A 24,427-nucleotide genomic window follows, 5' to 3' on the forward strand; every position below is an offset into this window, starting at 1 on the left:
GGTTCACCTCTCGGCAGGTTCAAAAGATTATCAAACGTCTTCAAAAAGTTACTGGTGTTATTAATCTGGAGCTGAGTACAACGCAGATAAAGAAAACATGCACAAAGTAGGTGGATACCTACCCATGTTCGTAGGGTTGGCAATGAGGGCATTTCACATGGTATCTAAAACCATTCTGTCTGCCTTCGATATTGGAGACTTGATTGCTTTGGGTGGTGTACCCGTCAACAAGGTATTGGGATCATGATTTTACCTGAAACTTGGTGGATGCGTTTGAAATTTTAAGATATTTTAATTCTGGTATCTATTGTGAGTTTATTTGCACCGTAAATCCCAGTGGTAACAATTTCTACCTCAAACCCTCAAACGCCCGGATCACCTATGGTGATGGACTTTACTTGGGGCGTGCACATGGTCAGCAATTCAACGACGAAGCCAGTCTGATATTAGGTGCTACCAGGACCTTCAAAGACACCCCTCCTCCGTATGCTCCTATAAATACTAGTAAATGAATGATTTAGATTCTGGGTACCGGCAACTAAAGATTTCTACCTCCTGAGCCTTATTCTCTCTCTGATCAGACATACTTTGTGTTTATTATGTGGCTTTCTTCTCTTTTCTTTCACAAAGGCATATTGGTAGGTAATAATTCAAGGTCAAATTGGCCAAATGCCTAGGTGTAACTGATAGTAATGGTCTAAGGTACAATGGGTCTTAAGGGTCAAACATGCCTACCCCAAATTTTCAAAAGTCTGTCAAAAATTCCCTACGGCAATACTTTTTTACCCACTAGGTGCAAATGATAGGTAATGGTCGAAGAGCCACTGGGTCAAAAGGTCCAGGTGGGACAACTCATTGTTTGTCCTCACCATGGGTCCAAAGTTAGATTTAAAAAAAATGCCTTATCTCAATTTTTAAAAGGGTGTAAAAAGTTCCCTACGGCAATACTTTTTTAGCCACTAGGTGGAAATGGTAGGTAATGGGCTAGGGTCCAATGGGCCAAAAGTTCCAGGTGGGACAACTCATAGTTTGTCTTCACCATAGGTCCGAACTTGGGTCTTAAGGGTCAAACATGCCTACCCCAAATTTTCAAAAGTCTGTCAAAAATTCCCTACGGCAATACTTTTTTTACCCACTAGGTGCAAATGATAGGTAATGGTCAAAGAGCCACTGGGTCAAAAGGTCCAGGTGGGACAACTCATTGTTTGTCCTCACCATGGGTCCAAAGTTAGATTTTAAAAAAATGCCTTATCTCAATTTTTAAAAGGGTGTAAAAAGTTCCCTACGGCAATACTTTTTTAGCCACTAGGTGGAAATGGTAGGTAATGGGCTAGGGTCCAATGGGCCAAAAGTTCCAGGTGGGACAACTCATAGTTTGTCTTCACCATAGGTCCGAACTTGGGTCTTAAGGGTCAAACATGCCTACCCCAAATTTTCAAAAGTCTGTCAAAAATTCCCTACGGCAATACTTTTTTACCCACTAGATGCAAATGATAGGTAATGGTCAAAGAGCCACTGGGTCAAAAGGTCCAGGTGGGACAACTCATTGTTTGTCCTCACCATGGGTCCAAAGTTAGATTTAAAAAAAATGCCTTATCTCAATTTTTAAAAGAGTGTAAAAAGTTCCCTACGGCAATACTTTTTTAGCCACTAGGTGGAAATGGTAGGTAATGGGCTAGGGTCCAATGGGCCAAAAGTTCCAGGTGGGACAACTCATAGTTTGTCTTCACCATAGGTCCGAACTTGGGTCTTAAGGGTCAAACATGCCTACCCCAAATTTTCAAAAGTCTGTCAAAAATTCCCTACGGCAATACTTTTTTACCCACTAGGTGCAAATAATAGGTAATGGTCAAATGTCCAATGGGCCAAATGGCCCAGGTTGAAAATTTCACCATAGCTCCAAATGCAGGTTTCTTTTATAAATTGCTAATTTATATTTTCCGTGCACACCATACATTAAGTACAACAAATAAACCTTTCGTATAATCAAATGTGAGCGCATTCCGCTTGTTCAGAAGTAGAATCTTTTGTCAAAACATATTTGTTTGACAAAAAAAATAGCAAAGCACGAGTGCAATTTTCTATTCTTGTAATGCAAAACTATTGATACTTTTTTGGAACTACTTGACAGGATGCCGAGACTATGGAAAGCTATTTTTTACAATATCACAAAATGGATTTCTTATGGAAAAGTCGATGTCATGTTGCAACAATTTTGCCAGCATTTAAATAAGTGCATAGCTATTTATTATTCTTCATACACTATTTAAAATTGCGCGCACTTACGCTGTTTGGTATATATAAAGCGAATAAAGTAATGAACAGGAAATTACATATTAATTTGAAGAAAAAAAACCATTAAATAGTGTGTTCGGCTGCTCACTCATATATAAAAACAGATTATTTTGTGATTATATGTTTAATAAAAACATTTAAAGTACGTTTAAATCTTATGTAACTTTTGGGTTTATAGACATATCTGAAAACTGGCTGCTAGCGAAGTGGCTGCTAGCGAGTGGCTGCTAGCTTGAGCCTGGTTTCTGTAATATTCTATATATCATTTTTCACTTTTTATTATTAATTTTGCCTGTTATTCTCTTTTCTTCATATTCAAGCACCACACTATTATCGATTCTTCATTGCTTCTGTCTACTTTATAACAACAATGGGAATAATATGAAAGCCAGCCAAATAGGACATTGGAAAATTTTCTGTTTTCTGTTTCTTGGTTTATTCTTGCTTGTCGTTGGAGGCAAACTTTGTCTTTTTGTCTCTTTAGTTTGTGTGTATTATTATAAATTAAACGAATGTAACACAAATTTGCCATCTTTAAACAAATTTGTTGAACATTGCGTCTGTTATTTAATCTCTCTTTAACAGAAGGAAAAAACTAAGATTAAATATAATCAACAGAAGTATAAAAAAAACTATGAACCAAGTCTTTGAAGTTAGATGCATGATTTTTGTTATTAGTTGTTAGTGGCTTTGAACTAGCTGTCAGTAACTACAAGTACTCTCAGATCTGTATTTAGTGACTTTTTTTGTTGAGTAACGGTAACGTCCATTATGTTTTTGTTACTGAGATGTATTTCTATTTGCATTCATCTGTTATTTAAAGTTAAATAAGCCTTTTTCAACTGATTTTTATAGTTTGTTGTTATGTAGTACTGTTACAACTCTGTTCCAGGTTTAGGGGGAAGACCCTAGCATGTTAAACCTCACCACATTCTGTATATATGTTCCTGTCCGAAGTCAGGAGCCTGTAATTCAGTGGTTGTTGTTTTTTGATGTGTTACATATTCATTGTTCGTTCATTTTTGTACATGAATAAGAACGTTAGTTTTCTTGTTTGAATTCCTTGACATTTGTCATTTTGATGCCTTTTTTAGCTGACTATGCGATATGGCTTTGCTCATTATTGATGGCCGTATAGTGACCTATATTTGTTAATTTCTGGTCATCTGATCTGTTGACTGTTGTGAAGAGTTGTGATTATTCCGCTCATTTTGGGTGCCATGATTGGCAAATAAAATATATGTTGTAGCTGTTGTTGTTGTGTCGTTGGCAATAATACGGCATCTTTTTTTTTATAATATATATATATATATGTAACATCATAATTATCGATACCGTTAAAGCTTTGGAGTTGTGCTAGTTCATATCGCACATTATTTTTTTTTAATTTTATTTAAAGCATATATTTGAATTCTCTGGTGTAATTAGTCATATAACCTATGTCGTGTTTAACAAATTTTAAGAACTGTGCAAGCGTCTTACCTGATGTCCGGTTTGACCTTTTATATTGTATAAACTTCAAGATTGTAACAGCTTAATCTAAGTGGACTGATAATTGATTCACTCAACATCACAATCATATATACTGATGAAGGATATCTGTTATCCGAAATATTTATAATAACTACATTTATAGTTCCTTTTTATGTTATTGGTGTTGTTATGTACACTTTTTAGGCGTTTATATAATTTATTTTATTGTGTACATGTATCGTTACTTGTAACGATCCAGCGCCCTCGTGGGAAAAATCGTTGACTATTATTCAGACGTTATATAAATATATATATATATATATATATATACAACTCGTCTAAACATCAACCCAACAATGTTAGATCTGTAAATTTGCTTTCGCAAATTTTTGGTTCTTCCCTCGCCGGGATTCGAACCCATGCTACTGTGATATCGTGACACCAAATCGCCTGCACTGCAGCCGTCCCGCTAGACCACATGACCACCTGGGCTCTCAAAAAAAGAGCTTTCGGTGGCCATATGTTACCTTTCCACGTCAGTTTTAATCTAGCGGCGTACTACAGTACATGATATATAAGGCATGAAGATGTTATTGTTACAGATCAGCTAAATTATCTATAGTAAAGGATCCTACAAATTAATGTAAGATACAGTCACAGAAAATAATTATATTCATAAGTACGTCTGAGTCAGTGACAACCCTACAACAGATGTATCCATCGGATCGCCATCAATGATGGTGATACATGGCTGTGTACATAATGTATATACAACTCGTCTAAACATCAACCCAACAATGTTAGATCTGTAAATTTGTATATATATATATTTAAATCAAATGTTCTGTTCCCTTATGAACCATAGTACTGGAAGTAAAATGAATGAAACACATTTAATTAAACAGCAGTCCGGCAACAAAATAAAGCAAGAAAAGGCATATAACGTTCTAAATGGATTGTTTTTATGAATAGAATTGATTCGTCTGCTGTGAGTTGTATCCTCTCTCTGAGGTACCCGACATGTTTGTGAGTCGTCCACCAGACTTAATATATATGTTTTATTATATGTCTTGTCGTGACATATATAATATTTTACATGTAAATGCTATAAGCACCTGAAAAAAGTAAAATCACAAAAATACTGAACTCCGAGGAAAATTCACAACGGAAGTCCCTAATCAAATGTAAAAATCAAATAATAAAACACATCAAAAGAATAGACAACAACTGTCATATTCATGACGTGGTACAGGCACTTTGGTCCGAACATTTTTGGATATGTTTATGCTGCTCAGTCTTAAGATTTCTACGTTGTGTTTTATATAATTTAGTTTGTCTTCTGTTCGTTTTTTGTGTTTCTTGGGCAAACTTGATATATGTACTTACTGCACGTTGTCTCGCTATACTCGAAACATTCACGATGGACCCTGAAAATCGTTATATAAAATAAATTACAAAAACTTCAAATGATATGATGTATACAAAAAACTAGACAAAGGGATGCCCCCGCACTCCACTCTGAAGTAACTGTATTATAACAAAGCCAGTGTGAGACTTTCTTTGAGATAGTCTTGTGTCTTGGAGACATAATTGATGCCCCTGCAGATGCAAAGATTTATTTTAGAAAACACAATGTTGAGCATGGGAGCGCATAGGTTTATGGATCACTGTAGGACTACCTCTTATACAAATAAATACTTCAACTATGTCCCAAAAGAGCAAATATTAATAAAAATCCTAACGCTGACCACATTTACTACAACCTGCAATATATCATGTACAAACAGACATCAAAGTGAAAATTTCCTAGAATTCAAACTGTAAGAGGAGCAGAGCATACTCGAAAAATGACCAAGTTCAACAATCTCCCAAAAGAGCAAAACATAATAAAAATTAAAACCTTGACCACATGCACACCTTCAAGATATGTACAAAAAGACAGCAAAGTGAAAACTTCCTAGGATTCAAACTGTAGGAGAAGTTATGCGGAATAACTTAGTCTACATACCCATATATACCCATAATGGGAGAGGCAGACGGACGGAAGGACGATAGGACAGGGGTAAAACAGTATGCCCTCAACTTTCAGTTGTGGGAGCATTAAAACCCCGTTCGTCCATAGAGATATTTGACTAATAGTTAATTGTGATATGGACGCAAGTTTATAATGTTGCAAATAATTTGACGCCTATGGTGTAATGAATACCGGGAAATCTCTGGCATTTAATTTATGAAGTCGGATTAATAGGTCCATTTTCAATGTTCGTTTGTTGTATGCCGTTTAGATTTTTAATTGATCAAAGTTTAACGGAATTTAACATGGCACGTTTGTTTTAGTTTTAGTGGTCGGTGGAAAATATTAAAAGAGTCATGGTCCTAAGGAACAAAAAGAAATCTTCGAAACATTTACGCCATTTTGCAATTTTAGAGTAGCTCAAAAAAGTACTATCTAAATAACAAGTATTTATTGTTAAAATTTGTCATGTTTCACATATTAATTTAATGCTTGATAAGTATGTATATGACAAGATTCAAAACGTTAACACTAATGCCCGCGTCACACTGTCCCGATTTTTACGCCGATGGCAACAAGATTATGGAAATTTCCAAAATCGGGACTGATCGTATCCAGATCGGGCTATTCATAGTGCCATCTTTAACCATCGTTGAACCATCGACCACTTTTGCTAGCCTTCGCGGACAACTTCGGGAAGGGTTCTAAATTTTTTAACATGTTAAAAAATCCCCGAAGGTGCGACCGATGTTGAGGGTTCGTATTGAGTTCGTATCAACATCCTCACCATCATTATGTCACCGGGAATGCATCTTTGAACCTCGTATTGCATTCGTGTTTCCATCGTTTCCATCAGGCAGGTTTTACATTACGATGTCTACACGAATGAATCACGAAGCAATCCGAAGGTTTAACTATGGCAACACGACTTCGTGAAGACCTCGTAATCCCGTCGTGTTGCCATCGAATAAAAGTACGAAAGCGACAAGATGGAACTACGATGGCAATAAATCCAGCTAAATGTAAGTTAATTTTTGCGCTAAAATACATTTAAAGTGCCATGCGAGATTTGCACTGGTCAGTCTAATACGACAGTTAAGAAAGACGTTCACAAAACATGGAGCTCATATCATATAAATCTATGAGAACAAGAAAGGCGACAGCGTTGTTTCTATCAATTCAAATGGAGAAGCAGCTATTGCAGGCTCAGGATTTACTTTTACAAGTAAAATATTATTTTTTGTCAATTTTTCATATCAAGTAAAATAATGAAAATCATAAACGCGCCTCGTACACCAACACTGCAGGTACACGTAAATAGGGAAACCAACTTTTTCTTCATTATTCAGATCTTTTATGTATCGTCTGAGTTGTTGTCACACGAGTGTTTACTCCATAACCATTTTGTTTTCTATATGTCATATTTTGCAGCATTTGTTGCTTTCCCCACATCCTTCCTTTTGTCTATATTATCATGATATTCTCCTGGAAAAAGCTCTTTTTGGAGAAAAAAAAAGGGATCAACTTACCCATTACCTTACTTTTAAGATAGATCAGTAAACATGGGCATAATTATGGCTGATTATTCAGACTAGTGCACACATTTTACAGTTCAAACAAGGCAATGCCGAACGTGGCATCCCCTCGTATGTAACATATTGGGGACAAATATGGACACTATATTTGTATATGACACATGCAGAAACTGGTAAATTTAATATGCATATTTGATACATACACTATTTTTTTTAGAAATCAACCAAAACATTCAGTAATTGGAAATACCTTTAATATTGCCTTTAGAACCAGCAGGTAAAAAAATGAGCAACCAATTTCCTGTGTATTATGCTATTTTAAGGAGAAAAAACAAGTCCATCTGCATGACCTTGACCTTTAGCCTTGAACGTAAAAAATGTCAGATCATTACATGGAGGAACAATATACCAAATGTGGTTAAAATTCTTTTGAAGCATATTGGTTTTAGAGTGACCACAAGGGTGATATTGCCTTGTATTACAACTGCCACTGTGACCTTGACCTTTGGCCTTTAAAGTCAATAGCATTAAAGATATTCTTAACAAGTAACACCATACCAAGTGTTGAGCATTTTGGTTCTAGAGTGTCCATAACAATCTTATCTACACGCAACTTACATGTAGTAGGCGAGGGGATAATAAACTAAGTTTTATAAGAATTAGACAAAAAGATCGATTTCCCGCCATGAATGGCAGACTTGTACAGAAACGATATGTTGTCGAAATTCTGTTCGTATAATTTAAATGCATCGTTAGCTGTACACGACGTCTTTTAGACATCGTGTGGCCATCACGCCATCATCGTAATCCATCGAGTAGCCTTCGTAATCCATCGTGTAGGATTCGGCTGAGATATGAAGATTAAATACTCGTATTCGATTAACCTTCGTATGTCCATTTTTTGCTATCGTATATAATTTCGACACCATCGCATAGACTTCGTCATTCATCGTACTTGCTTCGGTCACTTTTTGGTATTTAACGAGATCGGGATCAACTTCGTACGAACTTACAATTTTCGCATTCGGATGTCCATCGTATATAAAAATCGGGACAGTGTGACGCGGGCATAAATAAAATACTGTAAACCAACTTATTTTCGCGAGCGATTTATTTTTACGACTTGGCGAGTAGAAAAATATCGCAAATATGTAAAACTTTGATTATTTCTTACTGAACTATATCAAGTAAATTTGAGAATCGCGAAATTAAATCGCCATGAAATGGAATAGAAAGGGCTAAACGCGAAATAAAGTATCCGCGAAAATAAGTTGGTTTACAGTAGATAACAGAATCAAATGGCTGGATTGAACGGGATATAGTATGTTATATGATGTACATTAATTAATACAATATATTATAAATTGAAAAATTTACAGAAAAATGGGGAAATTTGTTTAAAATGCCTTGAAAAAAGGTGCCTAACTTCAAAAGGATTTGCAAGCTACACATCTTCAATAAGTAATTTCTTTGAAATTTATGGATCTTAGTTGACAACCATAGTTGGTTGCGCCAAACATGGTACTAATACTCATTTTCCAGTTGAAACCGCCCGCCTTACACCACCATACTTACACCCAGTTTTGCAAATACACCCAAAAATAAATGCATAGAAAACACACTGTCAAAGAATACTTAAGTTTGTTGTTTACTATAATTTGAAAAGTATTTATCTCCCTTTGACTTGCTATCCCTCATTTAAAAACACATTATTGTGTATCTATTTTTTTCACTTATTGATTCTCAAATGTAAAAGGAACTTTACGAGGAAATATATCAGTAAGACAATTGGAATTTTGTAGATAAAAACATTATTTAGATAAGTATGTAAAATATAAAAGCTGCATGTGACGCGGCTCGAAAGATACTAGACATTGCGTGTACATTAAGTACTGTAACATCGCAATGGCGGATCAAGGGGAGTGGTAATCGTTTTCAGCTTATGACATGGCGCAATTACAAAATTAAAGCAAACACAACTATTAAAAAAATATTGTTTTGCAACGCTCAGTTGTAATCCGTTATTTGTGAAAAACTTCCAGTAACATTAAGCAAATACTGAAACAGTAAGAAAACATGTGAAAAAAAATCATAGATCTGAGAGCTACATTGATTTCTTTTCATACCACATCTTTTTTTTTTTATATCTAATAATTTTAAATGTTTCTTTGTGAATTGTTTCAGACTTTATATATACTTGAACTTGTCAGAAGTTCCATGTAATATACATTGTATACATACGGAAAAATACTAAAAACTAAACTTGTTCAAAGGGTATCTACACGTCTCAATCTTCAAAATCGGTTATCTAAAAATACTACCATCGTTAACATTTTTAACAATATAAATCGTGGTTACCCTTCTATCGATAAGTGTCATGCCAAAAAATGACTTACATGTCCCCGTCTTTCCACCAACAATACGGTAAGGTCCACGTTTAATGGTCGCACATTTTCTTTAAATTTTGAAACTGATATAGCTTGAAAAACAAACAGTATTATTTATTTACTCACATGAAACAAACCGGGGTGTGGTATTCAGTACGTAGGAGAAACTGGACGATATTTATCTAAACGCACTCAAGAACATCTGTATCGTTTTAAAAGACCAAATAAATTCAAAAGTATCATTTACCAACACCTTAAGAAGCATAACCATCCGTTTAAATATTTAGCAGTTCAACCTTTAGAAGTAGTAAATAAGCAGCCTGGTGAATCGCATTCAAAGTTTGTACGATCACGGAAAATAATTGAATTAAATTGGATTAAAAAATTACAGACAGTTTACCCTCTCGGTCTAAATGATAATATCATGGGAATTGGTAATATTTCTAGAACCAATTCCGTTAACATTTTGGATATAGTTTCTAAAACTGTTCGTAAAAACCGTTCTCACGGTCGTAGAACAAATCGCAATCAAAGAAAATTTCGGGCCAATCATACCAATATTTCGGACCTAATTTCTATTTCAAAAAACAACGGCAGACATTATCTGTTAACAAAACTCTGTTCGTTACCGGTTAATAAGTTAAATAAAATTTTGGAGGATTGCAACACAATTTCATATAGCAGTCTGAAGTATGAAATTGTTCAAATTATTATGGCATATTGTTATTCTAAATTATTTCCCAAAATTGATCGCCCTGAAGATCATAAAAAACATTTGATTAAAATTAAGTATGTCAATAAAGGCTTTGATTTTGTAAATATTGCCGGTATATTTAACGACCATTCTGTTAAAGAACAAATTCCTGGTTATTTTGACAATACTGAGCTACCTCTTATTTGTTATATTTACAAGAAATCTACCCGGAAATTTGTGTTTAATTATAGTCAATTGTGTAAAGATGTTAATATCAGTGAAAATACACCTACTTCATGTAATTGCAGTAATTCCGAATATATTTATAGACCCATTTCCCATGTTATAACAGGAGATCTGAACATCGTTCAAGACCGAGAGTTAAAATCATTCCTCGGTAAAGGACCTAAATATCGTTCCCCGTCAATTATTAATTGGAATAAGTGTCGTAATATCATCCACGACTCACTCCATACTTACTGTATGAAATGGATAAAACGGGAAAAAGCTGACAAAAAATCTTTGGACTCTTTTTTTGATTCAGTAATGAAGATAGTTGATATACGTATTCAACATTTTAAAAAAGGAAATCACCAATTCACCAACATTCCAACTGACTTCATTTTCAGAAAACGAAATCTGTAACAAACATAAACTTTTAGCCACCGCTTTACAAGCAGAGCCAAATACAATGAAAGTCCCAACTATGTATTGGCTTCCAAAGCTACACAAAACCCCTTACAAATATAGATTTATTTCGTCTTCAAGCCATTGTTCAACTACTAAATTGTCTATTCTACTTACCAGCACACTTGGTATAATTAAAAACCTTATAGTAAATTGTTCAAATAAGGCCTTCGAAAATAGTGGAATAAATTACTTTTGGAGTGTCAAGAACTCGTTGGAAGTACTTGATAAATTGCATGCTCATATTGGTGATTTTGAATCTGTTCAAAGTTTTGATTTTTCTACCCTGTATACCACATTGCCTCACATTCTCATTAAGAACAAATTCACACACCTAATTAAATGGGCATTCAAAAAATCAGAATGTGAATATATATGTTCAAACTCTTTTAGGTCATTTTTTAGTAGCAATAAACAAAAAAACTATGTTAATTGGACATGCTTTGATACTATATATATGCCCTTGAATTTTTACTAGATAACATTTTTGTTCGCTTTGGGGATTCCGTATATCGTCAGATTATCGGAATTCCAATGGGGACTAACTGTGCACCACTTATTGCGGACCTCTTTTTGTATTGTTATGAGTTACAATTTATGACAAAAATAAGCAAAGACCCATCAAAACAACATCTGATAAACAAATTTAATAATACTTTTAGATATTTGGATGATATTTTGGCTCTCAATAATGACGACTTCAGTATGTATATTAATGAAATTTATCCTGCATAACTTACTTTAAATAAAGCTAATACTAATAATGACCACTGCCCTTTCCTCGATCTTGATATCTATATCACTAACGGAAAGCTGAATACTAAAATTTATGATAAAAGGGATGATTTTTCATTTCCTATCGTTAATTATCCGTTTTTAGATGGTGACGTTCCCTTGTCGCCATCTTACGGTGTTTATATATCTCAACTTGTACGATTCGCTCGTGTTTGTAACAATGTTTTAGATTTTAACGAGAGAAATTTATGTATTACTGAAAAATTATAACACCAGGGTTTTCGATATCACAAACTAGTCAAAACTTTTACTAAATTTTATCATCGGTATAAAAACATCATTCGTAAATATAGCTCAACATGCAGACTTTTTATACGTTCAGGTATTTCACATCCAATTTTTTATGGAAATATTCTTTATAAAGCACAAAGGTGTCAGTATTCACCTCAGAAACTTACAAAACCTTTAAATAGACTGATTAAGAAGGGATATAATTACGATACTGTTGTCAAGTCATTAAAGATTGCATATTTTGGCGTTAATATTGATTCACTGATAAGGTCTTTGCGTCGGAACTAAAGACATTTATTCTAAAAACAGTTGTTGGCATGACACGGGTTATGTTCTTCTCATATATGTTATGATGGTATGATACTAAACCCCTAACGGGAAGGAATGTGCCTGATGTTCATATGATGAAATCATAATCTTTCAGTCAGTTTAATTGAAGTCTGGAGCTGGCATGTCAGTTAACTGCTAGTAGTCTGTTGTTATTTATGTATTATTGTCATTTTGTTTATTTTCTTTGGTTGCATCTCTTTGACACATTCCCCATTTCCATTCTCAATTTTATATGATAATTATGTTTATTTTTTAAGGCAAAAGGAACAAATTATGGTATATGTTTGTGCTGATAAATGTTAACTGTACTTCCTGAACGAAGATTTAATGGCTGAATCTTTGAAATATAAACGTTTTGGTCTCTGAGAGGATGCTATCACTTGAAAATATCAGGTGGTGAAAAGTTTCGTCGCAATATATATTTTTTGTTGTGCTGATCAGTGTGTTTAAGGAATGACAAATCAATCAATCCAAGATATGTTTCATTTGTTGTACTTACCCTGAGTTTTAGTAAGATGAGGAACACACAGTCTTGACAAATTATAAATAGATTTAAAGTTGACATTCATTATATCGTCTAGAGTAGCTTCAGGTGTTGCCATCACATTACCCAGGGTTCCTTTACCTGCGTTATTTATCTGAGAGAAAAAATAGAAAACAGAAGACAGTTTGTTGTCTGGCAGCTGTAGATGTGTTGTCATGGTTGCAGTGTTCTATCAAATCAATTTTTATCTGAACCTTTTTCATTTTTATTTTCCCAAATGAAGAATGCCTACGGGCACTGCAACTGGTATGAAGCATTTTTAAAAACATATTATTTCTTTAAAGAGGTCAATGCTATTTGTTTGTACGTTTCTCTGTTATGAATGTTCTTGTGTGTGTTTGTGTTGTATTTCTGTTTTAGCGATATGTTTAAACATTGTCATAAAGCGGGAGGTTTGACATGCCATTAAACCAGGTTCAACCTACAGTTTACTTTTTTAAATGTCCTGTACCAAGTCAGGAATATGGCAGTTGTTTTCAAATTGTTCGTTTCTATATGCATTTGCGTTTGTTTTTGTTGCACTTCGGTGTTCCTTTTGTTTCTGTGTTTTCCTTTTAATTGGTGCGTTTCTCTCGGTTTTGGTTTGTATCCTGGATTTGTTTTCTCTCAATCGATTAACGACTATATTGCCTTTATTTATCTACCAAGATTTTAATATTTTTGGTGGTTCTTAGTTGGTTTTCTTTTGTAAATGATTTAAATTTTGCGATACTATTCACAAACATAGTGTTGTTCGACTCGATAATGTTTAACCCTATCGATGGATTTTTGACAAACATAACTGTTATGTTTTACTATACTGGGGAGCTGTCCTTTTAGTTTTCTATCCAAGATTAAGATAAAACATACCAACACATCGATTCTTCCAAATTGTTTTACGGTTTCATCCACTAAGGTTTTCAAATTATCCTCATTTGTGACGTCACACGGAATTACCAAAACCTGAAAGGATGATACATTACTTCGTGCTAAACCCAACACACATTACGATTTAGCAATTTATCCAGTCATCCAAATAAAAGTCATATACATTTGTGATCATTCAAAAATGGAACAGATAGTCTCAATTGTGCTGAGAAAACACACTATGTTTCAAAGATAAATTTTAACGATACTTTGAATGTGCAGCAGATAAACTTTATTTTTACGTAATTATCAACATCGTTATCATCATCTTCATCTCACAATTAAACTCATCTTTAATTTTAAAAGGTTAGTTAATATTGTACTTAACGGCTAGACCTTTTTACACTAATTATTTCGTAAGAACCATTTCATTATATATGTACCAGTTTTAAATTCTTCTATAAAAACTGCATAGCAAGTTTAAAAGCTTAAACGGCATTAGCATTTTTATGATTGTACATTTTAATTCAATTTGGTTGAGAAGTGTAGCTAAATGTCCAGTGGCAAATATTTAATGTTTAACTTGGAAGAGAATAAATCAAATATTGTTCGGTAGAAAGAAATTTTAAAGTTTAACATGCCTTGTATGAAAAAAAGGCAATATAATGTTAATAGGGACTAATACTGTGCCCGTTTCTGTTTTGGATGTATAAATACACAATAAAATCCGTTCGGTGTTGGGCAGTTAAATCCGATGCCTTTATTGCTGTGTACCATGCCCTCTGCACGCCAAAGGACACTTACAACAAATCTTTGAAGGATCGGTAGGTGATATTGTGCACATTTCTGACACTATCTTCACTTTCCTTTTTTCCAAATTAAAGTCCATATTTCTAAGCCTGTTTCATCCCGACACTCTGCCAACACACTAACCTTTTAGATTAATTGAAATAGTTCAAGTCATGAAAACGCGGAAATGTTTGCTACTGGACGTTAGATGTATAATTGTCATTTGTAAGTAAACAACAGTGAAGCACTAACTGGTTTCATATCTTGTAATGATAATGATTATAGACACTGTCTTTTTATGTTGTGATGTTACACTATAATTGTTTCAGATAAGAGTGAAGGTTGGTACCAATTAAAACGTTTAAACCCGCTGCATTTGGTAGAACTTGTTCTAAGTCAGGAATCTGATTTTCAGTAGTTGTCGTTTGTTGATGTGGTTCATAAGTGTTTCTCGTTTTATATATATAACATACCGTTGGTTTTAACGATTGCATGGTTTTACACTTGTCATTTTTTGAGACCTTTATAGCTTGCTGTTCGGTGTGAACCAATGTTTCGTGTTGACCTATAGTAATTTACCTTAACACATTGTGACTTGGATAGAGAGTTTTCTCATTGGTACTCATATACACATCTTCTTATATCAAATGAAACTTACATCACTATCAGATAATCCTTTAGTTTTACACAAGGATGCTACTTTATCAAGATTATCGACATTTCTAGCTGCTAGAACTACCTTTGCTTTGCTCTCAGCAAACAGTAATGCAGTTGTTTCTCCGATACCCGAACTTGCACCTGTAGAACCAACGATTGATACACATAAATGAATGTATAAAGCAATCGTTTGATTCTCGCACACATTTTGATAAATAAATATTAAAAAAATTGTGTGTTACATAAAAAAGTGTGTGTTTCATACTTTTTTCATACATAAATTAGGCCGTTAGTTTTCACGTTTGATTTGTTTTACATTTGTCTTTTTGGAGCCATTTATAGCTGACTATGCGGTATGGGCCTGGATAATTTTTTAAGGCCGTACGGTGACCTATAGTTGTTAATTTCTGTGTCATTTGGTCTCTTGTGGAGAGTTGTATCATTGGCAATCATACCACATCTTTTTTTTTTTTTATATATTTGTTGGAGAGTATAGGAAAGGATATTTATAGGATCCAGAGCAACAAGACATACGCAAAGATCTTAGAGCATAGATTTTTTTTAAAGAATTCCTCAAGGCCTTTTTTACGGAAGCGTATTAGGGACATAGACAAATAAAATTGGCAGTGAACTTTTTTTTCAAAGTCGAAATTTTGACATTTCAAATCTCGAAATTTTGACTACAACTTGAAATTTTGACTTTTCAAATCCCGGAATTTTGACTTCAACTTGAAATTTTGACTTTCTAAAATCTTGAAATTTCGACCTGTTATAAAGTCGAAATTTTGACTTTTTTTAAAACTCGAAATTTCGACTTTATAAAAAGTCAGAATTTTAACTTTACTCCTAAAATTTCGACTTTTTTAAACTCGAAATTTCGACTTATTTTTAACTCGAAATTTCCAGGTATTTTAAACTCAAAATTTCGACTTATTTAAACTCGAAATTTCGACATATTTTTAACTCGAAATTTCAAGGTATTTTAAACTCAAAATTTCGACTTATTTAAAGTCAAAATTTCGACTTGTCCTCAGTATTTATGCGTTTGCATCTATCACATTCACAGTCATTTATTTCAACAAGCGGAGAGCCATATCGATCATAAATTTGATAAGCATATTTCAATTAACTAAACCATTTTAAAGAGGTTATTTTAGATAGAAAATCTTTTTTTGTTTTGCCGAAGAATAAATAAAATATGTTTCTCGTTCGAATACATATTTCAAGTCTGGACTTCAGATATGTGAATCAAGACAACTTTGTTATTCCGACACACCTATATTACGACATTTATTCGACAGTCTAATATATAAAGACAAGGGTTAATAGTTGTTATAATAATGCCAACAAAAAAAAAAGTTCATTGCCAATTTATTATTTCTATGTCCCTAATACGCTTCCGTACTTTTTCGCAATAAAAAAAATCCATATTTTGTTATACATCATCAAGCAGTGTATGTAAAGTGCGGATCCTAAAATATCATTTTTACTGTATATGCCATAAATGTCTAATGTAGAATGATAAATAAACAGACGATTTTTTTTTAATTTTTGAAGAAAATGAAGAAAATATTAGTTAAAATGTATATGTTCAGAAATACATAATACTAATAAAACAAAGTAAGAGATGCGAGCGGGGTTTTATCGCGCCTAAAGCCATCCAGCTGTGAAATATATACCAAAATAGGTGAATATTTATGACATTTCACGAACAGATCGTGCAGGTGCTTTATAACTAACAGGTAAGATGTTGTTGCAGTAAAAAATATTCATTTTAATACAATTAATAAAGTTGTATAACGTAGAATATGTTTTGTCATTCAGTTTCTTCATATTTAACTAAATTCCACTATGATGATTTCGTAATGCTAGTCATGTTTACTGTCGAATAATGATACTATTCTTTCATTTTCACTGTGGAGCGAATCATTAGTATTGTATATGCGGTGCATTTTCACTGTATAATAAAATTTTTTTATCTATTACAGCTCATTTCTTTAAGCATGTAGAGAAAGACTTTAGTTGACTTGCTTGCTTTTCTTTTATTGGATAATCATTATGAAAACACCCAATCTAATTCAAATATTAAAAATACAGGTTAAACTATGCCTATTCATATTGTTTAAAAATGTCAATCTTATTTACAAAGTTTGTATAAACAATCAAACAAACAAAGCAAGCAAGCCAACCAAAGTTTTGCTTTACATGCATTACAATTTAGGAAATTAGCTGTAAAGCCATAATTTAACCGACTTGCTCAAACCATAGATAAAGTAAGAGAAAGATTTGATAAAATTTAACTTACGGAGGAAAGTTTGGTTTTAAAACACTAATAAATTCAATAGAAATAACATTTATTTCAAATGTATTCCATTTAGTTTCTTATAAAGCGTATAGGGATCTGTATCCTTATTTTTTTTTAACCATTTCCATGACACTTCACCACTAATTACGTACATCTTGATATATATTACACCTTTGTTTTCCCGTTTAAAAGGTTTTACACTGGAGCCCTTTATAACTTGTTGTTCGGTGTGAGCCAAGACTCCATGTTGAAGAACGTATTTTAACGTATAATGGTGTACTTTTATAAATTGTGACTCGGATGGAGAGTTGTCTCATTGTCAAATACGACATCTATATATGGCTCAAAAACGAAACGAGACGGGATAAAAAGGGATAAAAAAATACACGCTACTTTTTTAATATATTTATAATGGGCTTAATATGAGTCAGAATAGAGTAAAATAGTGGGTCGCATTTGGGTATAAGCGTGACGCCGGATTGCCGATTTTGCAAGCGTGACAGGTGAAAGTCAAATGATTGTGTCGTGAAGAAAGAGAAATGAAGTCTAGCGGGACACGGATAATTACAAAAAATGAGAACTGCATAGTATAAGCGGGATACGGGAATCTGACAAAACAATAAGCGGGATACGGGAATCTGCCAAAACAGTAAGCGAGATCCGGGATCAGAACCCCCCAATGAGACCCCCAGAATAAGATATTTTTGTATATTCATCCCATTGTTACAGTCATGCCTTCAATAACAAATGTATCCGATGCATGCATTTTTTTTTATATTTTTGGTCCCTTTTTCAATTTTGTGGGGTCCAAAGTCCTTTAATATAGATATTTGGGATTCGTTGACATGGTAAATCTAACCGTGTATCTAGTTTGGGGATTTTTTGCCTAGTTGCTAAAATAGCCCACATAGAGTTCCAAAGGGTCTAAAATCAACAAAAATGAATTGTAGCATGCATTTCGTGTACAATAACCCAAATGTGTATGGTTTTACCTCTGCGGTAGTATCCATTCGCGGATCTAGAATTTTTCATTTTGAGAATCGCTCAGTTTTGTTAGAAGTTTGAAAAGTTATATATTTGATGAAGAATGAATGAGGAGTTTGTATTTCAATTTGAAAATACATGTATCATAAATCCTAAAGTCATCAACTTAGTTTTTTCGTTTGTTGCAAGTGCATTTATCACATAATTCTACAATAAAAATTCCTCGCATCTTTGAAAATTCTACATTAATAATGACTGCACTAACAGTGCTAATTCATCGCATCTATAGTTAAAATAGATCGCTTTCAATAATCGATATGCTATATTATGATGCTTTTATAAAACTTATTTGAACTTTAATGCTATGTTTGTATATTATAAAGACATATCACAATGAAAATATGTTAAAACTTATCTTCAAATCACTTAACTTGATATTTTCAAAACATAAACAAATACAGTTTTCCCATGATCCTTTATTCTACAATAGACATACCCGCATATAACAGTAAAAATGAACTAGCTGGATTCGCACTTTATATACACTGATCAAGTGAACATATAGTTTGAAAAAGGAATTTTTACCTGTTATAATGGTGACTTTGTCCTGTAAAGACGCCATGATCATATATTAATGTAGACTACTATAGAAAAAAACTATTATAGCATCATATGCATATTTATATTCACACTTGTAACAGATTAGACGATAGCAGTAGGTAAATTTGCATCCGTTTATGTAACAAATAGGCCAGAAATATAAAAATATTTATAAAACAAGTTTCATCTTTAAAAGAAAATATAATTAATTGTTACAAACTCCAACCTCAAAATATTAATATACCGTGATTTAAAAATATTAATATATTAGAATTGTTTTGCCGGCATAGCGTTTTGAATAATAATTTGACTGTTTTAAGTTTAAATGTTTTATAGATAATTTTTTCAAATTTTTGCACCTCATGTTTGCGGTATATTAATCATATTTATTGTTTTTTGTTTGGTGATAAATTAATAATAAGATATATTTCATTACATCTGGTGATCCGTTTATTTGGCAATCGTCAATGGCAGTCAGCATGGTTAAAATATCAGTTGTTCAACCTGCTAGTTGAATGCGTTTAGTTAAAATATACTTTTTTACCTTTTTTTGAATGTTGTTTGTGCTGTATTTAGACTCCAACACCAATGAATTTTGTTTTGCATGCACACGCATATAAATTGCGATTTTTATCATAGCAACGCAATCATAGGTTTGAACATTATTTTTAATTGTAGACTTGTTGATTTTTAAAGTATGTAGATACAATAAGATGTGGTACATATACAACATTGGTAAGATAACCTTTACTTATAAATTTGTTCGATGGGTTGTCCGTTGACATGGATGGCATAGAGATTTTTGTGTTTTTAGTACAGTATTACCGTAAATTTAGGATGTGAAATACTGTTGTTAATAAGTTTTCTACAGCCAAATTAATTGATCTAAGATTTGTATCTATGAAAAAAATAGTAGACGTTTTAAGTAATTTATGGTAACAAAGTGCAGGACTTTATAATTTGCCAGTAATGTATTGAGTAAGGTCGTTATAATATGTCAATCGGCCATGTTTTAACAGGAATGAGATGAACGGAAGGTATTTTGGACTGCCGCTGATGATATATAGATAAAAACTGTGCATGGCAACATACCACCTACGGAGACCGTTTGGAGAGTTGAGAGATTTGCTGCAAGGTTTCTATAACGTATAGGGTGCATATCGCTCGACCTACAGTCGACATACAGAACGAACGTTGCTGCGTTTAGGCGAACAAACACACCACCTAGCACGCCTAGGGTTAAAATGAAAGACAAGGTGACTATGGATGTTAACATGAACACACTCTTGAAAAGAATTTTTGTCCTCATCCTTGTATACCTGGCTTTAAATTTGCCCTGTCAAACTAAATTCTTTCAATAAAAATTGAGTATTATTTACATGGGTATTTTTTTCGTAACAAATTAATTTGTCTTTAAAATATAGAATATTGCATTGGCAACTGTAACAATTTATATTTTCCTAGTCAAGTGCTGTTTAAGGAAAGTAAATATAAAATAATTAGGGAGGTAAACATTGGTTTAAGAGTAATTGCACGTAAAGTATTATCCTGATTTGTCTATCTGTAATTGTTCTCAATATATTAATAGTCATAGTTGTTTACTCACGTTAGAATAAAACATAATTGAAACTCTTACATAAAACAAAATATATGCACATGACAAATATCATAGACTTGGGATATATGTACAGACATGGAAACTAATTTTGAAACGGATAAAAAGAGGCAGAACTAGTAGAAGGTGTAATACCACCAAATCATGGTACGTCACATCTGGTTGTATACGAAAATAGGTCGAAAAAAAATATTCCCTTGAATTTGACAGTTGTAGGTAATAAATCCTACATTTTATTGCAGTAAAATATTTCTGTGTCATAAAAATATGTCTTGGGTATTTCAAAGCAATTTTTTTATTTGGGATTTCTATAGAATATTTTGTAATCTTGAGGTTACATGGTGACTAAACCTTGTACACAGATAAAATAAGGGAAGAAATTTGATTGGTTAACTTCCAGTGATGGTTATTTTCTTATATGCAATGAAATGTTATGTGAATTTTTTTTCTATAGTACTGGACAGGATAAACCTTTACTCATGCCAAGTATTTCTTTATTTGAAACAAAGATAAATTCTACAGATTTTTTTGAAAAGTGCAAATTTAACAAAGACTAATAGGGGAAAATCAATGGTGGTATTACACCTAGAAAATGTTGTGTTATATTAATACTTAATGCAACTAGACTGGTTTTAAAAGCTATAATTGCATACACATGTGATCTTTTATGCTGTTTTTTTCCTATTCGTTTAATTTAGAAAACTTAATTATTCATTTATTCACAAGCATTAAGTACATATTGTTCTCGTTGTATAAATAAAATAGAATAAAACGGGGTTTACCCACATAACTTTTAAAGCTCTTATTGTCGTTGACCGTGATTTTGAACAATAGTAAAAGTATAAGCGAGTATAATAAGGTCATTTGTTACATTTAAAACTGTTTTATGATCTATCATATATATTTAGATTTTACGTTTCAATTGGTGAAATTTTTGTTTTGAAAAAAGTTCGATTCTATCTTTTTGACTGACTCCCTGGTGCATGCATGATGCGTTCTAAAGTCATGAAACTTTTGATTTGTAAAAAGAACAATTATACAATAGACGACGGTCAACATTTTCTTATATGACAGTTCTCTACCGAATGGAATTATTTGAATTTCTTGAGAAATCAATTGTACTGAAATAAACAAGTAAAATATAAAGTCTCAGAGAACAATTTTGTCATGATGTATTTATTCGCATTTAGCTAGATTTAAAAAAAAAATCAAAATTTGGTGACTATGTTGATCTCACTTATCCTATCCCATATGAGATAAAGGATAAAACAGTTAAGTCTGCGTCATATTTTGACTTACTTCTAGGAATTGACAATGAGGATCGGTTGAAAACAAAATTTACGACTATAATCGTAATGTTTCTCTTTCTTTGGAACAACAACCCAGCAGCGCCCACATACAGAGTATATACATTTCAGTTGATACGATATTCCATGGCTTCTAATTACTATCATGATTTCATCGAACGTTGCTGTTAAAACCAAAATTTCCAACTTCAAGTGATGAAGATGAAATCATCCTTGTGTTAATTTTACGGACGCCATTACCAGTTGGTTGGCCGCTATGGAATATCTGTTTCACAGATGACGACGGATTGTTCCACTTTACGGAAATACAATCCCGTCCCCTCTCCCCGAATGTTACTTACACATGTACCACCGAGCAAGACTTAGTACTTATATATGAGTAACACAATGGGTGCCAAATTGTGAGTAGGACCTGCCTACCCTTACGGAGATCATACCCCATTTTTATGGAGTTCGTGTTGCTAAGTTTCAGTTTTCTATGTTGTGTTTTATGTACTGCTGTTTGTCTGTTGGTCTATTTCCTTTTTAGCCATGGCGGTGTTAGTTTATTTTCAACTTACATGTAAGAGTTTAAAAAACAAGACTTTGTGTAATAACTTACTACACGATGTGAGTATTACTTATTGTCGAGGGCCGGTTTATACGACGACATACTGACCTATATTTGCTTACATCTACATCATTTTGTCTCTGGTGGATAGTTTCCGGTATTTTTAAGATCCATATATGCCTTTTATTTCGTGTCAACATTGTAAGTCTACTGTCCCATGTTAGGAATGAGAGCTACTTACATCTCATAACATAGCACACAATCATTTTAATCACCACCAGATTGTGGGTGACAGTGTGTCTTTCCCCAAGTTATTTCGGGACCTTTCCTTATTTTAAATACTATCATTATGATGATTTACAATAAGAGTTTTGCTTATTACTGAAAACCGTATTATATAATAGCATATACATGTAATTGCCTACGACCGACTCCATTTGGTTTCCGGTGGATAATTGTTTCATCGGCAATCGTACCATATTTTCCTAATTCTTACATACTGAATATGCGTCTATTGTACACTATTACAATGCAGGAAATATAATGGCTTTTATCTACGAGCTTATGGGAAACATGAAGACTACTAATTGTTCCTCTGTTTTGAAGCGAGTACAAATAAAATGTACAATGCTTTCAGACAACCTAAGTACACTGGACCCCCAAAACGAACAGTATCGAACATTTGTTAACCATAATGAAATTTTAATCTCAAGGAGATGAAATGTGTTATATTAAAAAAAAAAAAGCAAAAATTCATTTCTTTATCTGATATTTGTTCAGCAGTTAGCTGATTGCATGATAAACTGTTTTATTTGCCGAAAGTTTTGAACCAAACTAATTCTATTTTCATTTATTTAATAATAACCAAGTCTTGTGTAACGTACACTTTCATTAGAGTTTTTCACATAAACAAACGTATGTTGATTATCATAATTGCTATCATTTGAACCGATCCTAAAAAATGATTAAATTAAATCATTAGATTAACGTACAAAGAGATAAAATGATGGTTCTCCATATGTTTATCCCCGCTTTTACAGGGGGTACTGTTTTACCTCTCTCTGCCCCGCCGTTCATCCGTCAGTCCGTCAGTCCAACCATCGGTCCGTCGTACCGTCTGTCCCATCTTTCCCAGGAACTACATCTTAAGGATTTCTGAAATTTGGTTTCAGGGTTTATATGAGTCAGGTTTACCGTGAGATGCGTTTTCAGATTATCCCTCAACAACTTCCTGTTTATCGTATACTTCTAGAGGGGCGAGTGTATCAAGATTCACTTGTTTGGCCGGTTTGTCTTGAAAGCAGACTTGTGTTGAACAATTCTAAGTGGCGGATCCAGAACTTTTTGTAAGTGGGAGGCCCGCTGACTGACTTAAAGGGTGTTCGCCCCACTCACGCTTCAGTGATTCCCTATATAAGCAAACAACTTTTTACCACGAAAAGAGGGACTCGGGGGCCCCACACCCCTGGATCCGCCCATGATTCTTACATGAACGTATGTACGTATTTATTTACAGCTTTGATCTAAATTATTTCCAAGTACAGAATCGTCTACTGTCTTTATCTTAATCAGAACTAATGCGTATTGCATATGTATTCTCGTTTGTCATTATTTATGTCATCCTTTGTTTAACATATATTGTGAATTCAACTTTATGTAATAAATTACAAAATGTAAATGCATTTTTCTAGTGAGGTTTGTCATGAAAGCAGTCCTTTGGTCGTCCGCGTGTACACATATACTTAATCTCTTAGGATTTCTTTTTATGATTTGTCATAAAGAAATTGAA

General features: G+C 33.4%; 1 protein-coding gene across 1 annotated transcript in view; it reads right to left on the reverse strand.

The window, feature by feature from the left end:
- LOC134707617 (3-oxoacyl-[acyl-carrier-protein] reductase FabG-like) overlaps positions 1 to 19,192 on the reverse strand; it is a 78,984-nt gene extending 59,792 nt beyond the window's left edge. Inside the window, exons 1-5 of the mRNA XM_063567561.1 lie at positions 19,152 to 19,192; positions 15,279 to 15,418; positions 13,835 to 13,927; positions 12,941 to 13,079; positions 5,155 to 5,195 (exon numbers count right to left, since the gene is read on the reverse strand). Of these exons, the coding sequence (XP_063423631.1) occupies positions 5,155 to 5,195; positions 12,941 to 13,079; positions 13,835 to 13,927; positions 15,279 to 15,418; positions 19,152 to 19,188 (450 nt within the window). The 5' untranslated portion in view covers positions 19,189 to 19,192. The remainder of the gene's footprint in view (positions 1 to 5,154; positions 5,196 to 12,940; positions 13,080 to 13,834; positions 13,928 to 15,278; positions 15,419 to 19,151) is intronic.
- Positions 19,193 to 24,427: the final 5,235 nt, after the last annotated feature.

Source organism: Mytilus trossulus, chromosome 2, assembly GCF_036588685.1.
Source record: "Mytilus trossulus isolate FHL-02 chromosome 2, PNRI_Mtr1.1.1.hap1, whole genome shotgun sequence".
Taxonomy (NCBI): Eukaryota; Metazoa; Mollusca; class Bivalvia; order Mytilida; family Mytilidae; genus Mytilus; species Mytilus trossulus.